This window comes from Echinops telfairi, unplaced genomic scaffold (assembly GCF_000313985.2).
Source record: "Echinops telfairi isolate 266 unplaced genomic scaffold, ASM31398v2 ScPeMD7_7422;HRSCAF=8460, whole genome shotgun sequence".
NCBI lineage: Eukaryota > Metazoa > Chordata > Mammalia > Afrosoricida > Tenrecidae > Echinops > Echinops telfairi.
This window is the reverse complement of record NW_022111322.1, coordinates 3403876-3429538: the sequence shown is the minus strand read 5'-3', so window position 1 is coordinate 3429538 and position 25663 is coordinate 3403876. Positions and strand designations below refer to the sequence as shown.

Sequence of the window (25663 nt, the reverse complement as noted above, 5' to 3'; positions counted from 1 at the left end):
CCAACCCCTCTAGTTCCCAACAACATGGGGTTTTTTTGTTTGTTTTGGGTCTTTGATCTTCACCAATAGATGCCTGAAGTTCTCACTTTCAGCAAGCAAGGTCTGCATATCTCAGGTTATAGAAAAGTCTTCCTCCAATCCAAAGTCGGAGGCTGAAAGCAAGAGAGCAAAGATAAGAGCGTTGAGAGCCAAAACAGAAGGTCTTACATCAAAGTAAACGAAACCAAGGAAAAGAAGATGGTGGTGGCAGTGGTGGTGGTAGAGAATTTGTGAAAGAAATACAATATAGAAGAAAATTTTCAAAAACTGGAAGAAAGAAAATAAAGCTCTTCAGACTAAGGGGTCCACTGATGGGCAAACAGAATCATTCTCTAGATATGTGCTTGTAAATTTTTAAAATAAGGAAGGTTGAAAAAGGAAATCCTAGATCTTGCTTGGTAAATTAGATGGTCGGCCTCAGAGAGAAAGACCCACAATGAGCGCAACAATGGGCCCAGCACACAATGGTTGTGAGGACAGCACAGCACTGGCGTGCTTTCTTCTGCTGGGCAGGGGCCCACTATGCGTCAGGACCATCTTGATGGTGCCTAAAACCACATATAATGTATGCCATAAACATTTAAATGAATCTCTTCCTGGTGAACCTTTTAATAGAAGACTGTTCTCTGTAGAGTGTTTAATTAGTCAGTATTTATTATTACATACTGCTTGCAGAATACAAGGCAGCTTTTTGTTGACTATTAAATATTGCATAGGCTGTGTCATTGAAAAGTTATATGCTGCTGGCACTAAAAAAAAAAGGAAATACAAAATGTTTCCAGAAAGACTGAACAAGTCACCTAGATTAGACTGGCACCAAACTTCCTATTAAATATTGCATAGGCTGTGTCATTGAAAAGTTATATGCTGCTGGCCCAAAAAAAAAAAGGAAATACAAAATGTTTCCAGAAAGACTGAACAAGTCACCTAGATTAGACTGGCACCAAACTTCCTAGCAGAATTCAAGCATGTTAGAAGAACTGTTCAATCTAGAATTCTTTACATCCAATATATTAATTTCTGTGAAGGCATAATAAATATATGTTCAAAAATATTAGTGCTCATAGCACTGAGTATGCCTCTCTTCTCACAAAGTTAAACATGTACTCTAGCAAATTCAAGAAAAGAGGATCCATAAGACCCCAAAGATAGTGGGTCCCAACAAAGTAGTGTCAGCAAGTCGCAGGGTAACTATATTCTTACTCCTCAATGAAGTCAATACAGATCAGAAAGGAAGGCTAAACACTACCCAGAGAGAGGCCTTGGAAACTCACTGGGCAGTTCCGCGCTGTCCCGTGGGGTCGCTATGAGTCAGTGTTAACTTGATGACAGGGAGTTTGGTATTTGGTTTTGAGATGCTAAAAGCACTGTTCTTAGAATGGTTCAGGTGATACTCTGGGAGGCCAATTAGAGAAGGACACAAAATCCAACATAGTACTCAGCAGCCTCAAACAATATTTACCTAGTCCTGTCAGGTAAATTTATTTTCAAAGTTTAGAGTCATTCTCTGATCAATCATGACTATGGTTATGATATAGAACATACATATTAGCAATGCTGACAATGTAAAAATAAAAACTGTAGCTGGCACAAGGTAGGCTATGGAAGTTTTATCAAGTACAGATTTGAAGAGATTCTGTTAATTAAGGATGAAGAGTTTTAAAGATATTGTTTACAGTTTAAGAAGTAATAAAATAAATATTCACATTAGAAAGACAGAGTTATAACATCAAAGTGGAAAGTCAACAGATAGTCTTTAAAATAAGTAAATCAGGAAAGAGATAAAGCAATGTACTTGGAATTATAGTGGTAGCTACACCCAGAAACTCTTGTCTCTATGGCACAATATTAGAGAGAGTGTGTGTGTAGGATAGGAAACAGTATATTCTTAGACATTTTCTGATTTGTTTCCATGTATTAACTGGATTAAAAAATTTTTAACTAGCCTATTATCTTATAAGAAATTCAATCCCAATCATAAGAAGGAAATGGAGAGGCTGGCTGAGGGAGTTGCAAATTTTTCCCATTATTTTTCTCTCCTTCTCTCTGTTTAAGAAGAGCCATGGTGGCATTGGATAGCTAACCACATGGTTGGTGGTTCAGGCCCACTCGCCACTCTGCAGGACTATCAGGCCACTATGGATTGGAATAGACTCAATGGCAGGGGATGGATCTCCTTTTACCTTGGCTGTGAAGGAGCCTTGATCCATAATAACACTTCTTCTAGGTGATCATGGGGCCCTGCTGGCATCGTGGTTATGTGTTAGGTTGCTAACCACAAGGCCAGCAGTTCAAAACCACCAGCTGCTGCATGGGAGAAAGATAAGGCTTTCCATTCCTGTAAGGAATTTCCGTCTCAGACATTACAGGGAAATCCTACCCTGTCCTACAGGGTTACTAGGAGTCAGTAATTGACACGATGGCATTGAGTTTGAGTTTCCTAGGTGATCATATATAACTCTAAACATCCTCTATGTACACTCAATCTGATAGAACACTTAGAGTGAAACAAAAACTTAAATAGATTTCAACTGAAAAAGGAAGGGTAAAAGCAGAAGGCAGGGTACCTGAGGTGGATGACCCATCCTGCTCCACCAAACTCACTGCCATCGAGTCAATACTTGTGGTAGAATAAGGACACCTTAAGCTGACAACGTTTGAATCACCAGACTGGATTCCCTGGGCCCTCTCCATTACAATTGGGATAACATGGATATGTGTGTGTCGTGTAATTTATGAACAGAAAGGAAAGGAGAGGCTCTTTAACTCACTGGAGCAGAAAATACAAAAAGAAATATTAAATTGGCCATTAGAGGTCACACTGTAATCAGATAACATATAAGTTAGATGAATTTGTTGCCCCTGTATTTCCCCCATTACAGATTTATTGTTCATGTTATGCATGAGTTAGAGAGCACAGTGTGTTCCCCTTGCTTCTGTACTTTTCAACATAGTCTTATTGCTAAATCAAATGATCACAAACGACATCAAGTTGGAAACTATTACACTGAGAGGGGTGGAATCCATTTTTCATTAGATGTAAAATATGAGCATATATACATAGTGCTATCCAAGTAGGTCATTTTACGTTGCCTCCAAATGTGCAGTCTATGCATTGGCAGAAGTCAACAGAGGCCTTTGAGATTAAACATACTTATGTTTTACAGCAGCCAACCATGAGTGGGGGTTTAAAATTTCTAAAGTTCGAATTCCTTTTAAGTAGTGAACTTGCTCTTCCCCCTCCCCTCCAATTATAGGTTTTTTTAAAATAGGTACTACTTGCTAAAATAATTTCCACTAATCTATGGATCAACCAGAAGAACATGAGGATTATTCATATGGCAGATGACGAGAGTTATAGTTTAATATGGATCTTAGCTGGAATTTCTAAACTGAAAATCCTGGGAATTGTTTTACCTGTGAATACTCTGGCTGAATAATAATATGCAACATGCTTTATTGTTAGGTAGAAATTATGTCCATCTTTGTCACAGTGGCTAGTTTTTAATTTGTTAACTAGATATTTTTCCACTTGGGCTGTCTTTGAGGTTTCAATTACAGGAAGCCTTAGCTAGTGCTGAAAGACTGAAGAATCAAGGCTTAGTGTTGCTTCTTGGTGGGCATAATTCTGAAAATGAGATTAGGATGATATGATTAGATATGGTATAATTTAGGGGTTCATTTTCATTTAAGAACCTCTCTCTTTTTTACTTTCCATCATGGGAATAAAGAACAGCTGGGGTAAATCTTTTAACCCTATAATGCTGAGCGTGATGTTTTCGTAACATTTAATTAATATAATTAATTTAATTAATATATTGATAACTATGAAGGTAAAGAATAAAAACAAAAAAAATTTTTTCCTGAAATTAAAAATTCCGGCGTTATAGGGTTAAGGTTTTTCTAATCTTAATTTTTTATTTTTCTAAGTTTCACCGAGTCAATTCTCAGAGCACTCTCACTGGTGCAGAAAAGGGCCTCAGATGGTTTTCTGAACTGTCATTTTTCAGGAAGAAATCGTTAGGTCTTTCTTCCTTGGAGCTGAGGGGTAGGTTCAAATGCTAACCTTCCAGTTGGCAGTCATGCACTTAGCCATTTGTTCCACCAGGGAGCCTTGATATTAATCCTAGATAACTCAAAACCGGGCTTTATGTTGACGAATTCCTTCAAAAGAAAATCTCTGCAGTTTAACTTCAACCCTTGATTTAAAAACCTTCTTTTTCTAATATGCAAAATACATAATTTCTCTTTTTGATATTTCTCAATAGCAAAGAATTCTTGTCTGGCTCTTTCTGTCATGAAAAAATTTCCATGATTTAAATGCATGTCCAATAAATCTCAGGTATAGGTAAATTTTGAAGAAACTCAAGAAACAGGGCAAGTGATTCTCTGATTCTCCCTTGCTTACTCTAATAGAGTAGTTCCAGATTCTTGAAAACAAAACTCTTAACTTGGCTTCCTTTTGGGGGTCATTTCATAGAGGAGCAAAGGGTGAATTCATTCTTTGTAAATGTTGAGATACTTTGATTTAATGAGGATGTTTTGGAAGATAGGGAAAAACCCCTCACAAATACCTCATCTCTTGGCTACAAACAGACTTTGGCAGATGGAGCAGATGAAACAACTTTCTTGCTCATTTGTCATTTTAGTTAATGAACAGGATATCAAATGTCATAAATAAAACATATCTTGGGAAATATGCATAGGCCAAAGAACATTTAAGCATGATTCAGTTCTTCTGAATGAATACAGGTGGCACAGATAAAAGAATTTTGTTTTTAATCCCAATTTTGTGGTATTTCAAAACTGCTCAGGATCGAGAATTATGTCAGGCTAAAAAAATGAGATCTCCCTGGCATTTGCTGATGACTTTTAATTTATTTAACTTTTATAAACATACAATTATCCAACAAAATCATTCTATAATAATAGTAAAGGTGACGGAGAAAAATATTACATTGGCTTTGGATATGGTTTGTAATAAGCAAGGGAGATGAAAATGACACACCACAGCTATTGTTAGTTGCCAATGGCTCTTACTCATGTTGATCTTATAAACCCCAGCACTGCCTGCCAGTTTTATCATAGTGTGGTATCTTCCATGTTGGTGTGGTGTTGGAAGATATACCATTGGTATTTCAAACACCAGCAGGATCATCCATGACAGACAACTTTCAGTGGATTTTCTAGACCAAGACAGACGAGGAAGAAAGGCTTGGTAATCAACTTCCAAAAATAAGTCATGAAAACTGCCGATCACAACAGAATGCTGTCCAAAACATTCTCATCCACAGAACTTCAAAGCTGTTTCTTTTACCACTCTTAAATTTCTGAGTTAAAATACTTAAACTTTATTTGGTCTTAGCTTGAATACTATCAATTCCAAAGAAAATAACCAACTATTGAGTTAAATATCATTATTTAAATAAATAATAATGTTTCTGTTTGTGGAAAACAAAACAAAGAACCCTATATGTTCTCCTGGACCATTTGTTGATATTCTCCTTGAAATCCACTTACTTCACTTCTTCAAAGATTTATATGACAGAATAAATATTCAGTGTCACAGGCTGCTATTGTTATTGCTCTTATTATTAGTGTATGGCTAGACAAAAATAAATTCCAAATAGATCAGAATTGAAAATCTAAAAAAAGCAACATTTAAAATCACTAAACAATGAAAACTAGAAGGAAAAATAAGTTAATAGTTATTAAATCTATGAATGGGAAACAAATTTTAAACCTTAAAGGTGGTAGATGAAATTATAAGAAAAAGATCTATTTATTTGTCTATATAAAACCATTACATACAAAAAGCAAATTTAAAAACACAAACAACTTTGGGAAAATATTCCAATACTTATGATAAACTAAATAAATAATTATATGAAAGACTTCAAAAATTTCATGGAAAAATAGAATTAAAAGGTAATGGAATTTCCCCACAAACTTTTGAAAACCACCTGTTATCTTCAAAATATTAAAAAAATATATGGAAATCAGATAAGTCATGGATGAGTGAAGTGCACCATACAAAAGAAGGAATGAAAGTAATTAAAGATTTTTTTAGTGTTAAAACTTACTACTAAACAATAAAGCAAAAATAAAATTCCACTTTAATCTACTACATGGCAAAGATGGAATTCACATTAGTGTGTTTTCCAAGATTCTCATACATGGCTGGTAAGCGTGGGGACTACTGACTGTTTAAACAACAACACTGCTGTGGAGTTGATTCCAATTCATAGTGACCCTATAGAATAGAGTGGAACTGCTTCATAGGGTTTCTGAGACTGTAGTTTTTTAAGAGAACATTTATCAAGTCTTAAAGAGACAAAATAACACAAAAAATATTGACACATCATTTGGATGAGGGAGGTCATTAGCACAAGGTCATAATAGCATCCCAAGATCAACTCTTTATGAGAACAGCCTTATATTTCTCGTACAGAGCACTGGTTGGTTTGAATCACCAAACTTGCAGTTAGTAGTCCAGTGTTTAATATACCAGGGCTAACTTTACTGACTATTAAAAGTCACTCAGAAAATAAAATTATAGTCAAACAACTTATTCTGTCTATGAGCTTCTAGGAAAATTAACACTCCCATGCATTATTGGTGGGAGCACACAGTGATACCATCACTGTGGAGAGCAACTTGGACTGTTAGACTCATTTAATCTTTGACCCATCCATTCAACTTCAGGAAAGTACCATACAAATATAGCTGTTTCTATATGAAATGACAGACAACAAGGTTATTCATTATACACATTATATATACAATGATATGTCAACATCATGGAACCATACACAACTCTACAAAGAACAAGGAAACATTCAATGCACTGATAAAATAAAATAAAAATTCCAGGATGTCATACAGTAAGAACATTATCTTTTGTGTAAGAAAAAAGGGGAGGTTCCAAAGGGATTTTGTGTCCTTCAGCATGCCTAAATAAGATTAGATTGAGTTCATTTAGCACAATATCTATAAAGATGCCCTCTTTAGCATTATTGTAATTGCAAAATACTGTAAACAAACTAAGTGTTGTATGATAAAAGAATCATTCAACAAATTATGCTAATTCACACACTGAAATATTATTTAGTCACTAAAATTGTCATTTATTGTGAGTTTGGGATAAAATTCTTAAGCAAAACATATTATAAAAAACATATACAGGAACTTCCAGGAAGATGGTACTGGGGTAAACTTACCCTGCATGAACTTCCTTTGAGTGAAAGTTAGATGTACGGTGAGGAAGCAAGTTCAAGAGAGTGGGTCCAGGACTAGCAATGTCTCACGGATCTTTTGTGGGTCTCCAGGACACACACTCCCTCCATTTCCCATGTGTCTGGCAACCAGAGCACCAGTCTATTACCTTGGTCCCTCCACCTCTATCCTGAGACCCACCCCATACACCATGTTAATCTGCGCCACCCCTTCCCCCCAAGGTGACCTACACCACACCACCTTGCATTACCTGCCTACCCACCCCCTTCCAGCTAGACATGTGCTTGTCCTTGCCCAGGTGACTGGTACACCCTGTTGCCTTATACTCTCTGGTCTTCCCACTCCCCCACCACACCACACATGCCGGTCCCAGTTTATTCCCACCCTGGTTACTTGCATGCCCACCACTTTGCACTCCCCCAACCTACGCTCACCTCCTTGGTGACCCACATGCCACGTCACTCCCTCAGGCGAGCTGGGAGCAGCATCCCCTGGGGTTCCCAGCTCCAGACAGTGTGCCCCTCTAGTGCATCACAAGGACATCCGCTTGGACTTCCTGAAGCTCTGGACACTGTGGCCAGCAGATCTGAATCCCAAATAGAATTGAGGCCAACAGATGTGAATCCCAATTGGGATAATCCCCTTGCCAAGGTTTCCATAGTCTCTAAGCAAGAGAATAGCTAGGCCCTCCAGATAGACCCAACAATCCAGGTAGAGAGCCAGAGGCAGACAGAGACACAGCTTGAACTTGTGACATATCTGGCTCAAGGTTGTAGGTAGAGTTATTCTTATTATCTTCTGATTAAGATCACACAGGGCTCCTTTCCCTGACAGAGAAATTGGAATTCAGCAGACATGGTTACTCAGTGGCCTTCTCTACCCTTGGCTAGGAAGCCCCATCTCCCTGGGCTGCCAACTACAATAGTCTTTTCTACCTTGAACCATATGTAAGGAGCAGGGAGTCCTGAATCATGTAGTAACCTACTATAAAGGAGGCCTCTATTATAAACACTAAAATTGAAGGGCTACACACTCCCTTCAGGAAGTGCAGGGTCGACAAGGGACTCTGGTAGATAAAATATACCCATGAGTTGCTGTGTCAGCTCTTCCTCTCCGCCCCACCCCATGAAAAGCTCCAAGCTTGCTCCTTAACAGCTTGCCCTCCCCAAGCCACCAGATGTCTGTGTGCACTCCATCTCCCTCCCCCTGGTGACTAGCCTGAGCCTGGGTGTTACAAGCCTGCCTGCCATCCTTGCACCTTTGACCCTATGCTGGGAGGAGGCCCAGGATAGACTGCCCCTTTAGGGTACCACAAAGACATCCATGTAGCCTTCTGGAGGTGCTGGATGCTAGATATCACTGTGGCCAGCATTTCTTCATCCCTATTTGGACAATCCCATTGCGGAGCTCTTGAATAACCCCCTAAGCAAGGGTGCAGTTAGGCCTTCCAAATAGATAACCCCAGCTTTCTAGAAAGACTCGGTTCCAGTGAATCAGTAGAGGTGGCTTGAAACTGGTAACGCTGGCTTATTCTTATTAGCCTCTGAGGTAGAAAACACAGGGCTTGTCCCCTGTGCTCTGTGGACCACAACAAAGTACCACCTCCAGCTCCACCAAAATGCCACAGAAACTACAACCCACAGCAGCAGTCACTACAAGAAATCAAGAGAAACTAATCACAATGTCTGAAGAGGACTTGAACCTAGCGACATGTATAGAAGAAGTGGACTTTGAACAACCACAGAAAGAAATCTTAAGAATACTGCTTAGAATCATACAGGATATGAGGAAATCAATACAGAAAAATGATGAAAAAATAGAGAGACTAGAGCCACAAACTGAAGGGAAATACAAGAGTTAGGGGACAATGTAGCAGTCAAAGGCAAGGATAAGAGACCTTACCAATAGATTGGAAGAAGTAACTGTATGAGCAACCCTGAAGATAACAGGGTTATCTATGCAGAATTCAACAAACGTGAAAGATAATCAAACAAGCTAGTTAAAGACACTGAAAAAACATGAGAACAATGGGTGATGCTACGAAGAGATACAATATCTGAATAATTGGGACACCAGAGGAAAATGTAACCCAAAAATCAACTGTCAAAAGTACCGAGGGAATTCCTGGAAGAAAACTTCCCCAATATAATAAAAGAGGATTTGGCAATTTTCCAGGAAGCAGAGAGGGCATCAATGATACTGAATCCCAGGAAGATCACACCAAGGCAAATTGTCAACTTTGAGGAAAAGGAGAAAAATCATAAGGGAGCTAGAGGAAAAAATGCAGTCACCTATAAGGGTAATCAGATAAGAATATACTCAGACTTATCATCAGAAACCATGAAGAAGAGGAGAATGGAGTAGCATCTTCAGATAGTTGAAGGAGAATAATTGTAGCCCGACACTTTTTTACCCCGCCAAACTCTCCATCAAGATAGAGGGGGAGGTTAGTGTTTTCTCAGATAAGGAAAACTTTAGATAGTATGCAAAAATAAATCAGCACTACAAATATCACTGTCCAAATCACTTTGGACAGAAGACCAACATCCACAGAACACAATATGAGACCACCACATAGTGTAACACTGTCCAGAAGTCATGGTACTGAAAGCAACACCCAAGACTTCTTTGACACAACAAAGGAAAAAAGGCAAATATGACTCCTCTACACATAAACAACACACAACCATGAAGGGAGGTAGGAAAATACCTAATACAAAGGTACAAGATGGCAGCAAAGAATCCAGGGATGGATGTAATTATTCTGAACGTCAATGGTCTGAACTCACCCATTAAACGACAAAGACTAGCAGCCCAGGGTAGGAAACAAAACTCATCAATCTGTTGTCTGCAAGAGCTACATCTCATGCAAACACAGGATGGGGATTAAAAGTTGGTGAAAAGTATACAAAACGAATGGCAATCTAAAGAAATCAGAAGTTGCAATTTTAATCTCTGACAAAATCCATCTCAAGGTGCAGGACATAACAAGAGATAAGTATGGGCACCACATAATGCTTAAGGGAGCAGTAGACCAAGAGCCTGTGAGCATAATGCACATGTATGATCCCAAAGAGAGATCCACACAGTTCATCAACCAAATCCTTCAAAAGATGAAAAAGAAAACAGAGGATTCACAATCATAGTAGGAGACTTCAATACACCGCTCTCCAAGGAAGACAGATCAGTGGGAAAGAAGCTAAGCAAAGAGGCTACAGAACAAAATGCTACAATCAGACCATTCGACCTGATAGATGTATTCAGAGCACTCAACCCAAATGCAAAAAAAACCCCAACAAAACACATTTTTTTTCAAGTGCACCTGGTACATATTCAAAAATAGACCACAGGCTGGGGCACAAGTCAAGCTTGAGTAAATTCAAATATACAGGGGTCACACAGACTTCCTATTGTCACCACCATGCCCTAAAGCTGGAAACCAAAAGGGATTTTCACAAGTGGAAGAATAACCCATGCTCACAGATCAGAAGACTCAATATTCTAAAGATGTCAATCCTGTCCAACATACTATATAAAGTCAATGCAATCCCAATACAAATTCCAACATAATTTTTCAAAGACATGGGGAAAAAAATGACTACCAACTTTATATGGAAAGGGAAGAAGCCCAGGATTGGCAAAGAAATCTTCTGGAAGAACAAAGTAAGCAGGCGTGCATTATCAGACTTCAAAGCTTATTATACAGAGCCACAGTTGTCAAAACAGCATGTTCCTGGTACTATGATATATACTTGGACCAATTGATAAGAACAGAAAATCCAGAAATAAAAAAAAGCAGCATATAGAAAGCTGATTTTTGACAAAGTTCCCCCAAAAAATATCAAATGGGAAGCAGATGCCCTTTTCAACAAATGGTGCTGGAAAACTAGATATCTGTTTGCAGAAGAATGAAGCAAGACCCTTACCTAACTCCATGTACAAGAAAAAATTCAAGGTAGATCACAGACCTTGAAGTAAACCCCAAAACTATTAGGATCATCAAACAAAATTGAGACAAAGACAAGAACCTTAGCCCAGGGAATACACATGGGCTATCAGAAATTAGGAAAGATACAGACCCAGAGGAAGAAAAAATAGATTGAGTGGGACATTCTAAAGATAAAATACTTGTATACATTGAAAGACTTCATCAAGAAAGTAATAAGAGATCCCACAGACTGGAAAAAGGTATTTAGTAGTGACATATAAGGCAAAGGGCTTATTACTAAAATCCACAGAATCTTGCAAGCTTACTACAAGAAAAAAAAATGAATAGTCCACTGAGGAGGTGGGCAAAAGACTTGAACAGATGATTCACATTGGAGGAAACCCTAATGGACAATAAACATATGAGAAAATGTTCTCGATCATTAACCATCAGGGAAATGTAAATCAAAACAACCATGAGGTAACACCTAACACCCACAAAGATAGCCCAATTCAAAAAAAACCAGAAAGCAACAAATGTTGGAGGTGGTGCGATGAGACAGGGCCTCTCATGCACTGCTGGTGGTCTTGTAGGTATGTACAGTCACTGTGGAATGTGATTTGGTGTTACCTAAAACAGATGGAAGTTGAGTTACCATAGGACCCCAAAATCCCACTACTGGGCACCCAGAAGAAATAAGAAACATACCACTACTAGGCATCTGCTTTCCAATACTTGTCGTTGTGCAGTCCACAGTCACAAAAACTTGGAAACAGCCTAAATTTCCATCAATAGACAAAAAGATTAAAAGGCACTGGTATATCCACACAATGGAATATTACACATCCCTAAAAAAAAGTGGTGAGAGGATGAAGCACCTCATCACCTAGAAAGAGTTGGAGGATATCATGCTGAGTGAAGTTAGCCAAACACAAAAGGTAAAGTACAACATGAGTCCACTGAGGCAAGTTCAAACAGCAGAATGGGCATAGGGGGAAAGGTGCACAACACACAATTCCTGGGCTGAGAACCAGATATTTTGGCAGGAGCCAGACCAAACCCAATGATTCATATGTCATCAAAAAAGAAAGAAGACGCGGATAGCACCTGTGCTGAAAGGCATCTTATCCAACCCCCACTCCACCCCACCTCCCTGCCTCTCATCTGCCTTTAAGGCCCACAGAGGGGTAGGGGAAGAAAAACTAAGGTAATGGGGTGTTAGGGAACTAACCAACCCAAGGGGAGAGTATTGTCTATAATTCCACAGGAAAGGGAGAGGGAAAGTAGTCCTCATTCCAGCGTGCCAATCCACTCCTGAGCGGAGCAGCTCTTTCCCAGAGATGATGGCAGGGCCTGGAGATGTGAGAGCCTCTCCTTGGATGACAGCATTGCAGAGGACAGCACTGAAGATACAATTCAGGGACAGCGACTTGTCTGACCCTCCCAACAGTGATGGGAGCGAAGCCCTAAAGTCCCCGAGGCACTCCGATTGTAGACTTCTGACTCCGGGGGTAGCAAGTGGCACCGCACCGGAACTGGTTGGGGGTTACTCACAGGGGGGCCACAGTGAAAATCTAAGGCGTAAATGAGGGGTGTGGGTGTGGACTGCTCCATCCCCGGCTGCAGGAATAACAACATAGACTTACAGGAAACTGGCTTTGGGGACACGAATGCAGTTCCATGTTACGATCCTTGTTAGGCTGGTGGCTATCTGTATGTTGCTGTTGTTGTAGTTTAATATTTTATTTTAGTATTTGGTGGTGTTCTATACAAGAAATGCAGGATTGGCAGTCTTACAGAGACAGCCAACGGCTGGACCAACATTTCCTGGGGGCATGGGTATCTGGGGAGGTGAGCAGGGAGCCAACAATGAGGGTACAGGGAAACTGTAAGAGTTCTAAAATGGACTATGAGGAGGGTGTAGTTTTTCTGGGAGTGTTTGATCAATCGAAGTATATCTGAGAAGAATTACTGAGAGGTGGGGTAGGAGCAGAGTAGAAAACAAAACCTAACATATATATATATACATATATTAAAAACACATACAATGTGAATTCAATATGTAATCTCAGCATTAAAGAGAAACTTCATATTTTCTAAGCAGTAGTTAATATATATTTCAGTATCACTGAGATTTTCAGTGATCATGTAATATAAGGGGAATTCAAACATTTGTGGAAAAAATGGAATTAAAAGAGAATTAAATTTTTTCATTAACCCATTGAAGCTCCTTACTATATAGCGTAGTTTAGTCAGCTTGCTTTTCAAACACGTACTCATCAACAAGATGACATTACAACAGGAGTGAGGAGAAAAGGGTGTGAGGAGAGGGACCATTTAGAGGCAGGGGCGTTGCTACGATACAGCAAATAAAGGGGCAGACCATTTATATGGAGGCAACCAGTTAGAATTATAATGACTCAGTTCTTAAAGAGATGAGAAATGGAAGAGAGATACAGAAAAAGAGGGAGCTAAAGAAACCGCAAATAAACACTTGGAAAAGTTGCTGAAGTTCAGGCACAACACAGCTTTCTCTACCCGCTAAGCTATGAGATGGCTTTTTATGTTTAATCAAGTGTCCCTATTATCATAATCTTATCTAGTTCTATCTGGAAAGAAGAAAAATACAGGAAAAGATTAGCCAGAGAACTAGTTTCACATGATTCATGCACAGCTGGGGACCTCCACCCTTGTGAGTTATAGGTAAGTCCTAATCACATTCTCATGATATTGTTCCTCACTTTACCCTCCTATATGGTGCTGATCTGAGGTGGTCTCTTACAAGCACATAGCTGATTGCTGTGTGGCCAGCGGCTTTAACTATAGAAGCAGACATTCCTAGTTGGCCCAGTTTCTTCCTGATGCAGCATCCAGCCTCTCTCATACCTTCCTCCAACAGCAGATGGGCATAAGGGGACTTTATCCCCAGCACCTGGATTCAAAATGTTTGCTATAAGCCTGAATTTTTGGCTATATTAATTGGATCATGAAGTTTTGCCTTGACAGCTTTTAATGTATAGAAAATAACCATGTCTCCCATGCGGCTTTTGAATTTTATATATAAAACAAAAGGGGGACTTGTGGGGGGAGGTCACATGCTTATAGACATCCTCCCTGAAGACAGTCAGTCACCAGGGAGTAGGCCCTGCTCCTTGCTGCTGGGGACAATGGATTACTTCTCCCTAAGGCTGTGACCATTAGCTTGGTTCCTGTAGGTGGGGGGTTGATACCCTACTGCTAATGGTTCCTATGGAGACCCAGAGAACAGGTCAAAGTTGCCATCCTAAATCTAGGATCTGCCAAGCTTGTCACATGTATACCCCCAATTCCTCCTCTTCCTATTGCGTGTATGTCCCTAGACCACCCCCTCTCATTGCTGTATAACCTATAGTGCAACCCCTTCCTGTGACGTATGTCTTTACCTGTAATTAGTGGGCTTGCACACCCCCCAAAGGTATATAAGCCTGGGTTAGCAATAGAGTTCTCTCTCCTTCATTCTCCCTCCCTGGCCTCTCCTCGGCTCCCTCTCCTCCCTTTTCCCTTTCCCCTTGTCCTCCTTCCCTTCCCCCTCTCTCCATGTGGACCAACAAGTGGGGTTGAGGTGAGCAATGCTACCATGAAATGTGTCTGACTCCATTATTGTAATATCTTTTTTCTCTCATGCTCTTGATGACTTTAATATAATACTTATATATCTCAACTGTACAATTGTGCTTGCTGAACCCATGGTAAGTGCTGGGGGCCTGGCACCCCCACCTCATACCGCACTATCAGAAGAAGCTGGGTCCTGAGACCTGATGCCTCAAGGTCTAGGTATGTGCTTGAATTAGAAAACTGATGTACGAGCCCCTTCCTGTGATGTATGTGGTTACCTGTAATCAGAGGGCTTACATGCCCCTAAGTATATAGAGGCCTTGGTCAGAAATAAAGGAGGTCTCTCTCCTCCTCCCTCTCTCTGCGTGGACCTGGCTGGTGAGATCATGGCCATCCCAGAGTTTTTCTACAATCAAGGTTCCAGGACCTTAAACCTTCAGCTTCCAAATCAGCAGCATCATTTTAAAACTGGGAAAGAAATCAGAGAGGCTTTGAAGAAATGGCATGTTGATGGCATCTGTTGTCCTCTGTCGCTTGCAAGACTGATTGCCACATGCCTCAGGCTGGAGGGCCCTATGTTGCTGTTGTTCCTGTTCGGTGCTGACCCGTCGGTTCCAACTCACAGGGACACTGTGTGCACCTCAGCCCAATGCTGTCTGGAGCTCCGCCAGTCTCACGATGGCTATGTCTGGACTTATCAGGGCAGCCACTGTGCCAAGCCATCTGGTCAGGGTCCTCCTCTTTTTCTCACACTCTAAACCTTACCAAGCTAGATGTCCTTTTACAGGGGCTGATCTCTCCTGATGACATGTCCAAAGTAAAATGTTGATTATATTTAAAGGAAATGGAACATTATACATTAAATAAACCTATCAAAGGCACCAAAAAAAACAAAACTGATGTACACATTCAAACAATGTAAAGATTATAGAACTTAGGCTGATTTCCAAGAAGGGACTTCTATTTATAAGAAATCATATAGTTGTTGGGTAGGGGGAGTAAACAAAAGAAAGGGACAGATACTTTTAAGTAACCATAAAACTACCAATCCCAAGAACATTCTTTATTAACTAGAAAACTCTTCTTCAATTTTATATGGAGAGAAATTCTTCTTAAACAAGTGGTAATGGAAAACTGAATATTCATTTACAGAAAAATAAAATAGAACCCAAATAGATTAAAGGCCTAAATGTGAAACCTAAATTTGTAAGAGTCTCTGGGAGAAAACATAGAGACAAAGCTAGGGGTCCTAATTTATAGTGTAAATATACTATCAAACATAACTAAAATTATACAAACAATATAAGAAAAACTAAATAACTAAACCTCCTAAAAAATATTTATACTTAACAAAGGGCATTTAGCAAAGAGTGAAAAGAGAACCTACAGACTGGGGGAAAAATCTTTGGCAATGATAAAAAGGGACAAGAAAGCTATGGAGGGTAGACTATTTTACTAAATAATAACAGAGTGTGATATACACAGAGAGTAGGATGTTTGATCCAGTATAGAAGGATTAGGAGAATCATCCCGGATTAAATAATGCGGAAGGTCAGACTTGAACCCTGAACAGGGAGTCCCAGTGGAGCTGAAGGAGTATGCTAGATAGGAGTTGCATCATGTGCCAAGGTCACAAATCAGTTTTGTGTATATATTATGTAGATGGATAAAAGGCATTACATTATCGATAATTATACAGGGTGCAAATATATACGCCAGTCATGAAAAAAGTATAGCAGCAAGGGCAAGTAAAGTGAGATATTAATAAAAAAGGCTAGTAGGAGTCTTTCCCCTACCCACAACCCTATTTTATTAGTACAGAATCCAGACATAGTATTGTTGTGCAAGAATGAGATCAATTAACCCCCACACAACTTTAATTAAAGTTAGTAAGCCTTTATTAGCTGGCGGTCATGGGGTGGCTAGAGCCTAATTCTCCCAAGACTCTGAGTGCTTAAAGTGGGAGGTTTTTATACAAGGCATAGGGAGCAGAGGGTGTCGTGCTGTAAGAGAAAAGGGTAACTTAGATACAAAGGCATAGGGGGCAGGTGGCAACTCAATGTATGGAGGAAAGGGGGGACTTGGAGCAGGGGTTTAGACACATTTATCAGCAATTTAAAAAGTAAATGGTGATGACTCAGCAGTTACAGAAAGCTACAGTTATAAGAAGAATTACAGGATTTGAAAATTGGCCATACTTGGGTTAGTACAAAATGGCTATACTCAGGCTACCTAAAACAATATGGTTACACTGGGGTTAACTGTAGTGGTTTACTACAATACCATTCAGTAGTTTAGTCATATCAGCAATGTACAATCACTAACACAGTTAGTTTCAAAACATTTCTTCCTTCTTGTACTCCTTGATATCGGCTCCCCATTGTATCCTCACCTCCCCTGCTGCACCCCCAGGAACCCTTATTCTATTTATTGTCTCTATAAATACACCCATCTTGTGCTTTATATACTGAAAAACATATTAAAATACATAAGAAAGAGTCAAGAAGGCTACCAATTAAAATATTTATTGCGCATACACTATTCTCTGGTGCATAGGTATATCTGTGAACAAAACAAAGCAAGTCTCTGTGTCCTGATGACGTTTCTAGTCTAACGCAGAGTGAGAAACAATAGCCAGGACACATAAGACAAATAAGACGCACTTGAACATTCGTGCTATAGGTAAGGTGGCTGGAAGAGAGCCCAGAAACACCTTCAATGACAGCAACTCCTGCCAGGAAAACATGGGGAATGATTTCTCCTGCTGAGTCAAAATGGAGGGTGGAAAAATGGAATTAAAAGAGGATGAACTTTTCCCACCAAGTTTCTGAATTCTCTTTATAGAGTAGTCAGAGACTGCCTCATTGGGGAAGTGGTGAAGAAAGCAAATGTAAAGAGGAGCATTTCGGGGAGCTAAGAGGATTGGGCAAAAGTCCTAAGCAGGAATGCGCCTGCTATGTTCCCAAAGAGCAAGGTCAGTGTGGCAGCACAAGTAGTACGGAAGGGGGTCGGAGAGGCAATGGAGAATGGACGCAGACTGTATGGCAACATGTAGATCACTCCAAGCATTTACTGGACTTTTGTTTGCTCGTTTCCCCCTGCCCCAATGCAGGGATCGAGAAGAACGGGGGGTTAACAGAAAAGGAAATACCAAATAGTCTACCCTGGGCAGAGAAAACAATGAGTGCCATGTCCTTCAAGACGAAAGCAATCACCAGTCACAGCAAGAGGAAGAGATGCCGCCTTCCAAGGAGGCTGTTCACAGGACTGGCCGTGCTCTGGTCACAGCCACTCTGCGTTCAGCGAGTTCACATTGGTCTCCGGAAATTGACCACGGCGGGAATATTTATACCATGGAAAATGTTACAAACTCAGCCATGTGTGTGTGTGTGTGTGTGTGTGTGTGTGTGTGCGCACACGCATGCGCCCCTGCGTGCCAGTTTGTTGTCATTAGTTATTATTACTGGGTTGAGTCCAACTGATGGTAACTCCATATACAGAATAGAACTGCTTAGGGTTTTCAATAGCTGATTTTTCAAAAGTAAATCACCAGGCCTTCCAGGTTATAGTCATGGGTTACAAATACCTCGTCCTGAAGGAATAAAGGGTACCGAGAGAAGGAAGCTGGATGTACCCTGGGCTGCTTATTAAGGGGAAGATGAAGGCTCAGATGATGTCTTTTCCTTTGAGCCAAAAAGGTTAGGCTAACTGCTTAGAGAAATGCATAGCAGGGGTCTGAAATCACTGCTGCAGGTGGAGACTGAGCCTGGTTGGCCTTGCATGAGAAAAGAAACAGGGGAACAGATATACAAATGAGGAGAGGGTCAAGTTCAAATATACCACTGAGGCTCAGACACGTGTACATTTCTATAGCTCTCATTGGTTTGAATATCAAAGTGGGAAAATCAAACAACTTTTCCAGACAGCAGAGTGCTGTGTTGGACCTTGAAGAAGGTTCGGAGACAACAAGAGTTTAGAATCCCACTGAAAAGTATAGAGAAAGGATTGGGGGTCAAGGAGGAAGATAGTAGAGCCATCAGGGGTCTAAAAGTTGAAGTAAAATATTAAATTAAGTATCACAAAATTATCATGCCCCTCTAATGAAGGGTCAGAGTGTTCAAAAAGAAAAGTTCCTAGGTTAAAACCACTTTAAAATATTAAATGAAGTATCATACAAAATATCAAAATATTATTAAAACATCATACAATTATTAAAATATTAAATATTATAATGAATGTTATTTAAATGAAATATGTTATGTATTAAATATATTATACATTAAATACACAAAATATTAAATATTAAGGGAAGTATCCTACAAAATTATTATGCACCTCTAGTGATGGCTCAGAGTGTTCAAAAAGAAAAGTTCCTGGGTTACAACCACTTTTGTGTTTTCACCTCGACAGAAACCTTAAGGACTATTTCTCGAGTTGTGGCCTAGAATTGCTGGTTAGCTGCCTCCTCCTGGTCTGGGGCCAACTCTCCTTCTGGTTTGGCAGTTACTTACTGCCTCAGCTGCAGGCACTTTCTTGTTCATGCTGGCTGCAGTGGAAACACCGAAAGGCTTGTGGTTGTTGGAACAAGGGAGAATTCTTTCAAATTAGTCTCCTAGCACACTTAGGAATTTGGAATGGACTCAGTAGGATGGCTACAAAGAAAAATTCAAGTGCTCACAAGGTTAAATTTCAGGAAAGCCCTCTTGGATGCAAGACAAAGGCGTGGTGTAAAGCGAAAACAAAAGCAGCCTGACTGAGAGAGGGCTTTTGCATTCAGCCCCGCACTCCTCCCAGCACCCTTCTGGCGACGGAAGCAGGTTGGTTCTTTCTTCCTTTTTTCCTTCTGACTTGAATGTGATTTTTTTTTTTAGATCCCTAAGACTTCAGTTATTTATCTCCATAGAAGAAATCTTGATGCATGGGAGGTTAAACGTTTACATGTGCAAAAAAGTTATTTTGAAATCAGTTGTGCACTTTAACCTTAAGACGCAAACCTGGACATAGCAAGGATGAAGTCTTTTAATACGAATACTTGCCTGTAAAACACTGTTAAGGAGAAAATCTATTTTGCTATGTTTCTTTGCTTTATTTTACAAATGCTATTTTTTGTTCTTATAATAATTATAATTTCATGTGTGCCTTTGTATCAAAGTATAATTTCTGCAATTGATTTCTATGCTCACTCTTATAACTCACATTTTTAGTAAGATTAGTTCTTACTTAAAAATACACTTCATTAACAGTCCATAGCATTTGACCATATTATTCCTGATTATCCCATACAAGATTTCTGATAAGAGAGAAGAAAAGAACAAAGTTTGTATTGTGTTAATGATTAAGGGATAAGAAGGTAAAGACCAGGACAGTCTTACCAGATTGAAACTTTTCAAATAATACTCATGGTAAAAACAGCCACTTAAAATGATCAGCACCTGGTTCTTGTATACAGCAAGCAGTTCTCCTGGGGAGGGTATGTCCTCAGGACCTTCTCTGCTTTACTCATCCAAAAAGGTTTAGCAAGTGTAAGATTACTCTTTCGAAAATGCACAGAAATCTGATAAACTGTTAAAAATATTTTTCACTAGTGATTTTATAGGCTTACTTGATATTCTTGGCAGTTTAAAAATAGTTAGAGGATAAGAGAGGTTTAAGAAAAAGTTAAAAGTCAGCACTCAAATAAAAACATGGAAAGTCATTATTATATTTGCTTTATAATGTGGGAATTCTGGGCAAGCTTATGTTAGCACTATGAGTGCCGATATAGTTTTTAAAAACTTGATGCTGAGACAGGAAATTCCTGACATAGCAACTATCCATTCTAGATTATCAACTTTATGCCTGCTGGCAAAACCTTCCATTTGGCAAATAATTACTGAGCATCTAGCATGTGCCCAGCACTCTGTATGTATTAAAGTTACAAAGAGAAACCAAATGATTCAAACTTTAGGGGAACTTAGAGTGTAGAGAAACTAAGCAGTCAGGGAAACACATCTTTTCCCTGTCATCTGTTCAGGGCTCTGAGCACAGCTTGGGCTGTGTCTTTTAGGTGAAGAGGGGCCATGGCAGAGCTAAGCAGGGCACTGACTGACTGACCTTTCAGAGAGAGGACATCTGAGGGCAATAAGGGGGTGGGGGGAAGAAGAAGAACAGTATGATACCGGTTAGGGAGCAGTAGTTGTCAGGGGAATGGCAGTTGGCAGTATGACGGCAAGAGTGCAGCTTAGAAGGGGGCAGATTCAAGACGGATGTAGAGGCAAAACCAGAATTTAAGAACTGATTTGAAACCAGGGATGAAGAGAGAAGCTTCGGTGGCTTTGGGATTAATGGCACTATCAATTGAGTATACCATGAGTAAGTAAGAAGGTTTGGTGAGAAGCAGACTGAAGAAGACCTTGTTCTATAAATGTTATCTTGTGAAATTCAGCATAAATGCTGAGATAATTTATTTAACTGATTAAAAACAAATGTATATGTAATTTATAAAAATAAGCTATATTGGTGTTAAATAATTTATTTTATTTTAATTTATTAATTTAAAGCAGGTGCAATCCATAAGAATCACATGTGCCAAAAATTTTTTCAGTGGAAAATTGACCATCATGTCATCTTTTAGGAACTTTTAACTATTACGGTGCTTGTCATTTTATTGAGAGTTCAATGATTGAGACAGTTCTCTCGGACCTTTGTTTTCTCTTCCCCGTGTACATGCAACAAAGCTCCTGCACACAGACTTGTGGCAGTTGAGCGAGCAAAGGCAGGGCTAGACTACAATGGGTGTCCCATTAAATAGCTTCAGAGAAGGCCAACTCGAGGCTTACATCAGGTTCAGCAGCCATCTCTTTTCTTGAGAAAGAACAAAATAATGCTGTATAAAATACGTGTCCCTTCAAGTCCTATTAAAATGAGCTTCTTTATGGTCTTTGCCAGCTAGATTGAGCCCATGGCGTTGGAACACAACCAGTCGGCAGACTACTACTATGAGGAACCTGAAATCAACGGTACCCATGACTACAGCCAGTATGAGGTCATCTGTGTGAAAGAAGAGGTCAGAAAATTTGCCAAAGTCTTCCTGCCTGCCTTCTTCACAATCGCTTTCATCATTGGTCTTGCCGGAAACTCCACAGTGGTGGCAATTTATGCCTATTACAAGAAACAGAGAACCAAAACAGATGTGTATATCCTGAATCTGGCGGTGGCAGATTTATTACTCCTCTTCACTCTGCCTTTTTGGGCAGTTAATGCCGTTCATGGGTGGGTCTTAGGGAAAATGATGTGCAAAGTAACTTCAGCCTTGTACACAGTCAACTTTGTGTCTGGAATGCAGTTTCTGGCTTGTATCAGTGTAGACAGATATTTAGCAGTAACTAAGATCCCAAGACAGTCAGGAGTGGGGCGATCATGCTGGATCATCTGTTCCTGTGTCTGGATGGCTGCCGTTTTGCTGAGCATACCCCAGCTGGTTTTCAATACCGTCAATGTCAAGGCTAGGTGCCTTCCCATCTTTCCGCACCACCTGGGGACATCAATGAAGGCAGCAATTCAAATGCTGGAGATCTTCATCGGGTTTGCCGTGCCCTTTCTTATTATGGGTGTATGCTACTTTATCACGGCAAGGACACTCATCAGGACCCCAAACATTAAAAAATCCAGGCCCCTCAAAGTCCTGCTCACGGTGGTTGTAGTTTTCATTGTCACTCAGCTGCCTTATAATATTGTCAAGTTCTGGCAAGCTATAGACACCATCTACTCCCTGATCACCGACTGCGACATGAGCAAACGTATGGATGTTGCCATCCAAGTCACGGAGAGCATCGCGCTCTTCCACAGCTGCCTCAACCCACTCCTCTATGTTTTCATGGGAGCCTCTTTTAAAAGCTACATCACCAAAGTGGCCAAGACGTATGGCTACTGGAGAAGACAGAGACAAAATGTGGAGGAGATCCCTTTTGATTCTGAAGGTCCTACAGAGCCAACCAGTACTTTAAGCATTTAAATGAGGAACTGCTCTGTCTCCTGCTTGGCTGCCCATGAATGATGTGACTCCCTCAGATGAAACATCTGCATTGTTCTGAAACTCAAATCTCAACCACTGTGGTTGTAACTTATGGGAAAGAATGTGTAGAGGTGGGAGAGTGGGGAGAGTAGACGCAGAGAAGTGGAAACAAGAGAGTAAATATAGAAACGTGAAAATTAAACACTACAGGAAAATAGGAGTACCAGGCATGCATAAATACAAACACTATATTACAGGTTAAGCCATCTAACACAGACTTAGAGACTTACATTCAGAAGACTTTATAACTCTTTAATTATCTAAATGTTAAATAAGAACTGCTTCCATATATTATTTTAGTAAATAACTATGTAGTAAAAATTGCCTTTTCCAGTTTTAATTTTTTTATTTCATAAAATCGCAGAAAGGATAATAAATAACAAAAATATATACAATATGGTTTTTCTAGACTTTTGATGAATATTGGCAAATTTCTAAAGATATAATGTTTCCATATTAACTTTCTTTAAAAATAATTGGTTACCTTTAATATGTATTATATTAATCATTTATATGATAGAAATAATCCTCAGACTATCATATTTATCTAGGCTCTAACTTTTATTAAAAGCTTATGCATTTATATGAATCTATTACAGAGTACTGTATAAACAATATAGTGACCTATGTGTAAAATTTCTTTTCATTTAAAGACATATTTTTAAGCAATAAAAATTCTACCACAATAAACTGTTTTCAATAATGTGTATAACTAAAATTTTTCAAAACAAATATTAGAGTCCATGTGCTATGTTCCTATTAAAATGAAATTTTATAGAAAAAAATTGTTCTGATTAAAAATAGCACTCACATGAATTGGTCTCTTACAAACAGAAGAGAAAACACACACACACACACCCCAAAAGATGTATTTTTCAGCTTTGAAAGTAAAGATTACCATTCAAGTTGGCATTTGAGAATGACTTTTCTAAATTTTGAAATGCTTTCGAAGGAACATTTAAAGAATTTGATCATAAAACTACTAACATTGTATTATTCCTGCACAGTGTTTGGCACAAGGATTAAATATGTTGAGTGAAAAAGAAAATTCTTCCTAACACTTACCACTGCTCCACCATTTCTTGCCATTAATGACATAGCTGTCACCATCTCGCTGGATGCTACATTCAATATTGGTGGCGTCGCTTGAAGCAACATCAGGCTCTGTAAGGAAGACAATGCTGAAATTAACAGCAGGTAGTTGTCATTAGTTTGCAAAAGAGACTTGCAAAAGGGAACGTGAGCACTTTACAGGGAAAGGGATTCATGCCTTTTTCGTTTTTCTAGCTCCCCATTCTATCCTGGTCCTCCCTGAGCTACACATAGTAGATATTCAATACACGTGCATTAAAATGAAAGGTGTATTTTACAACAGTGGATGTCAGCATTCTGCTGACTTGTGCTTTTGGTAGATGACTTAGGACATAACTCACTGAATACTTCCTCACTCTGACTATCAAAAGTAGGGGAAAAATCATTCTCGACTTCCCACAATGGCTCCATATTGGCAACCCAGAGTTCCTCATTATAGTTTACAATCTTAAACAATTTCTAACAGTGCCTTGCAAATATTGAAATGGAATTCTCTCATCAATCTCTATAGGTGGCATTCTTTAAGCTGGCTCAGCACTCACCACCTTCAGGGAGTTTGTCCTGGGACACCACCATGGCAGGCATTGCAGCACTTACAAGCTACCCCTGGATCATAGTAATCTGCGCTTGTTCTTTTAATCTTTCTGTCAGATATCTGATGTGTTTTATCTCCAGCTGAAAAACTAGAGACCCAGTTTCCTGAGAAATGGCTGCGTACTTATTTTAATTATCCTGCAGATGTTCAATAAATGCCTCTTAAGGACTTAAAAGACCAGCTAGCTATTCAAAAAAATCAATGCAGTATTATCTCCAAATCAAATGCAAGTGTTGGGTCAATTCTGACTCAAAGCAACCTTTTGGACAGGGTAGCGGTGACTTACAGTGTTCGAAGGCTGTAAATCTACAGAAAGACCACCGCATCTTTCTGCCATGGATCAGCAGGTGGGTTCAAACTGTGGGTCTGTAAGTTAGCAGCTGAGCACTCAACAATTGTGCCACCCCAGCTCCCCTATGTAATATCACATAGCACGGTAAACTTGGCTATTATTGAAAACACTTGAAAATCATGACCAGGGCTGTTCAATAGCTTGACAGTAGTAGTGGCTATAGTGTATACATTTATGATATTTGTCTGCACAGTCAACATGGGTCCATTTTGTTGTATATAAATTATACTTCAATAAAACTGATTTTTAAAAGAAAAGACCCATAGAATTCAGTGTAATTCTAGATTCAATTATGAATCAACAAAGTCCATTGTAATTATACAAGTGTTTTCATACCCAGTTTTATTATTATATTCCTAGTTTTATTTTTTCACATGATTATATTTGAGTCAGGTGTCCAACACTGCTTACATTTCTATTTGTACAGGTCTACAGAATAGGTGATTATTTTGTAAATTTAAAATAATTATAAAAATGAATATACAATAGGTTAAAAACAAGAACACCTCTCTGTGTTCATAGGTGGTATTTTAGAATTGTCACTCAAAAAAATTATGAAACAATTTTTACCTGGCTGTTAATCCCTAAAACAGGCTACTAGAAAATATCTAGCTGTTTTTGTTTCTTTTTTTTTTGGTCCCTGCTCTGAAGTGAACAACTGTATTCTGCACATTAAAAAATGTCAGAATTTAAAAACTGGGCTCACGACTAACATACTCACATATCTGGACACAGGCAAATTTGCTGAAAACCCAGAACCACATGCCGCCTCTC

General features: G+C 39.4%; 2 protein-coding genes across 4 annotated transcripts in view; one reads left to right on the top strand and one right to left on the bottom strand.

Moving 5' to 3' along the window:
- ACAD11 (acyl-CoA dehydrogenase family member 11) overlaps window positions 1–25663 on the bottom strand; it is a 114121-nt gene that overhangs the window by 21772 nt on the left and 66686 nt on the right. For both annotated transcript variants that reach the window (XM_004715988.2, XM_045297797.1), the window contains exon 13: window positions 23916–24014. In XM_004715988.2, the coding sequence (XP_004716045.1) occupies window positions 23916–24014 (99 nt within the window). The remainder of the gene's footprint in view (window positions 1–23915; window positions 24015–25663) is intronic.
- ACKR4 (atypical chemokine receptor 4) lies at window positions 19391–23568 on the top strand. 2 transcript variants are annotated; one of them, XM_004715987.2, is made up of 2 exons: window positions 19391–19614; window positions 21729–23568. In XM_004715987.2, the coding sequence occupies exon 2, from the start codon at window positions 21738–21740 to the stop codon at window positions 22788–22790; it is 1053 nt and encodes a 350-aa protein (XP_004716044.1). In that variant the 5' UTR covers window positions 19391–19614; window positions 21729–21737; the 3' UTR covers window positions 22791–23568. The 2 variants fall into 2 exon arrangements, with proteins under 2 accessions (XP_004716044.1, XP_045153733.1); XM_045297798.1 differs by having other exon boundaries at window positions 21725–23568.

Bases quoted from the DNA above. Each gene is read 5' to 3' on its own strand.
- ACKR4 (XM_004715987.2), top strand. From the start codon at position 21,738: ATGGCGTTGGAACACAACCAGTCGGCAGACTACTACTATGAGGAACCT.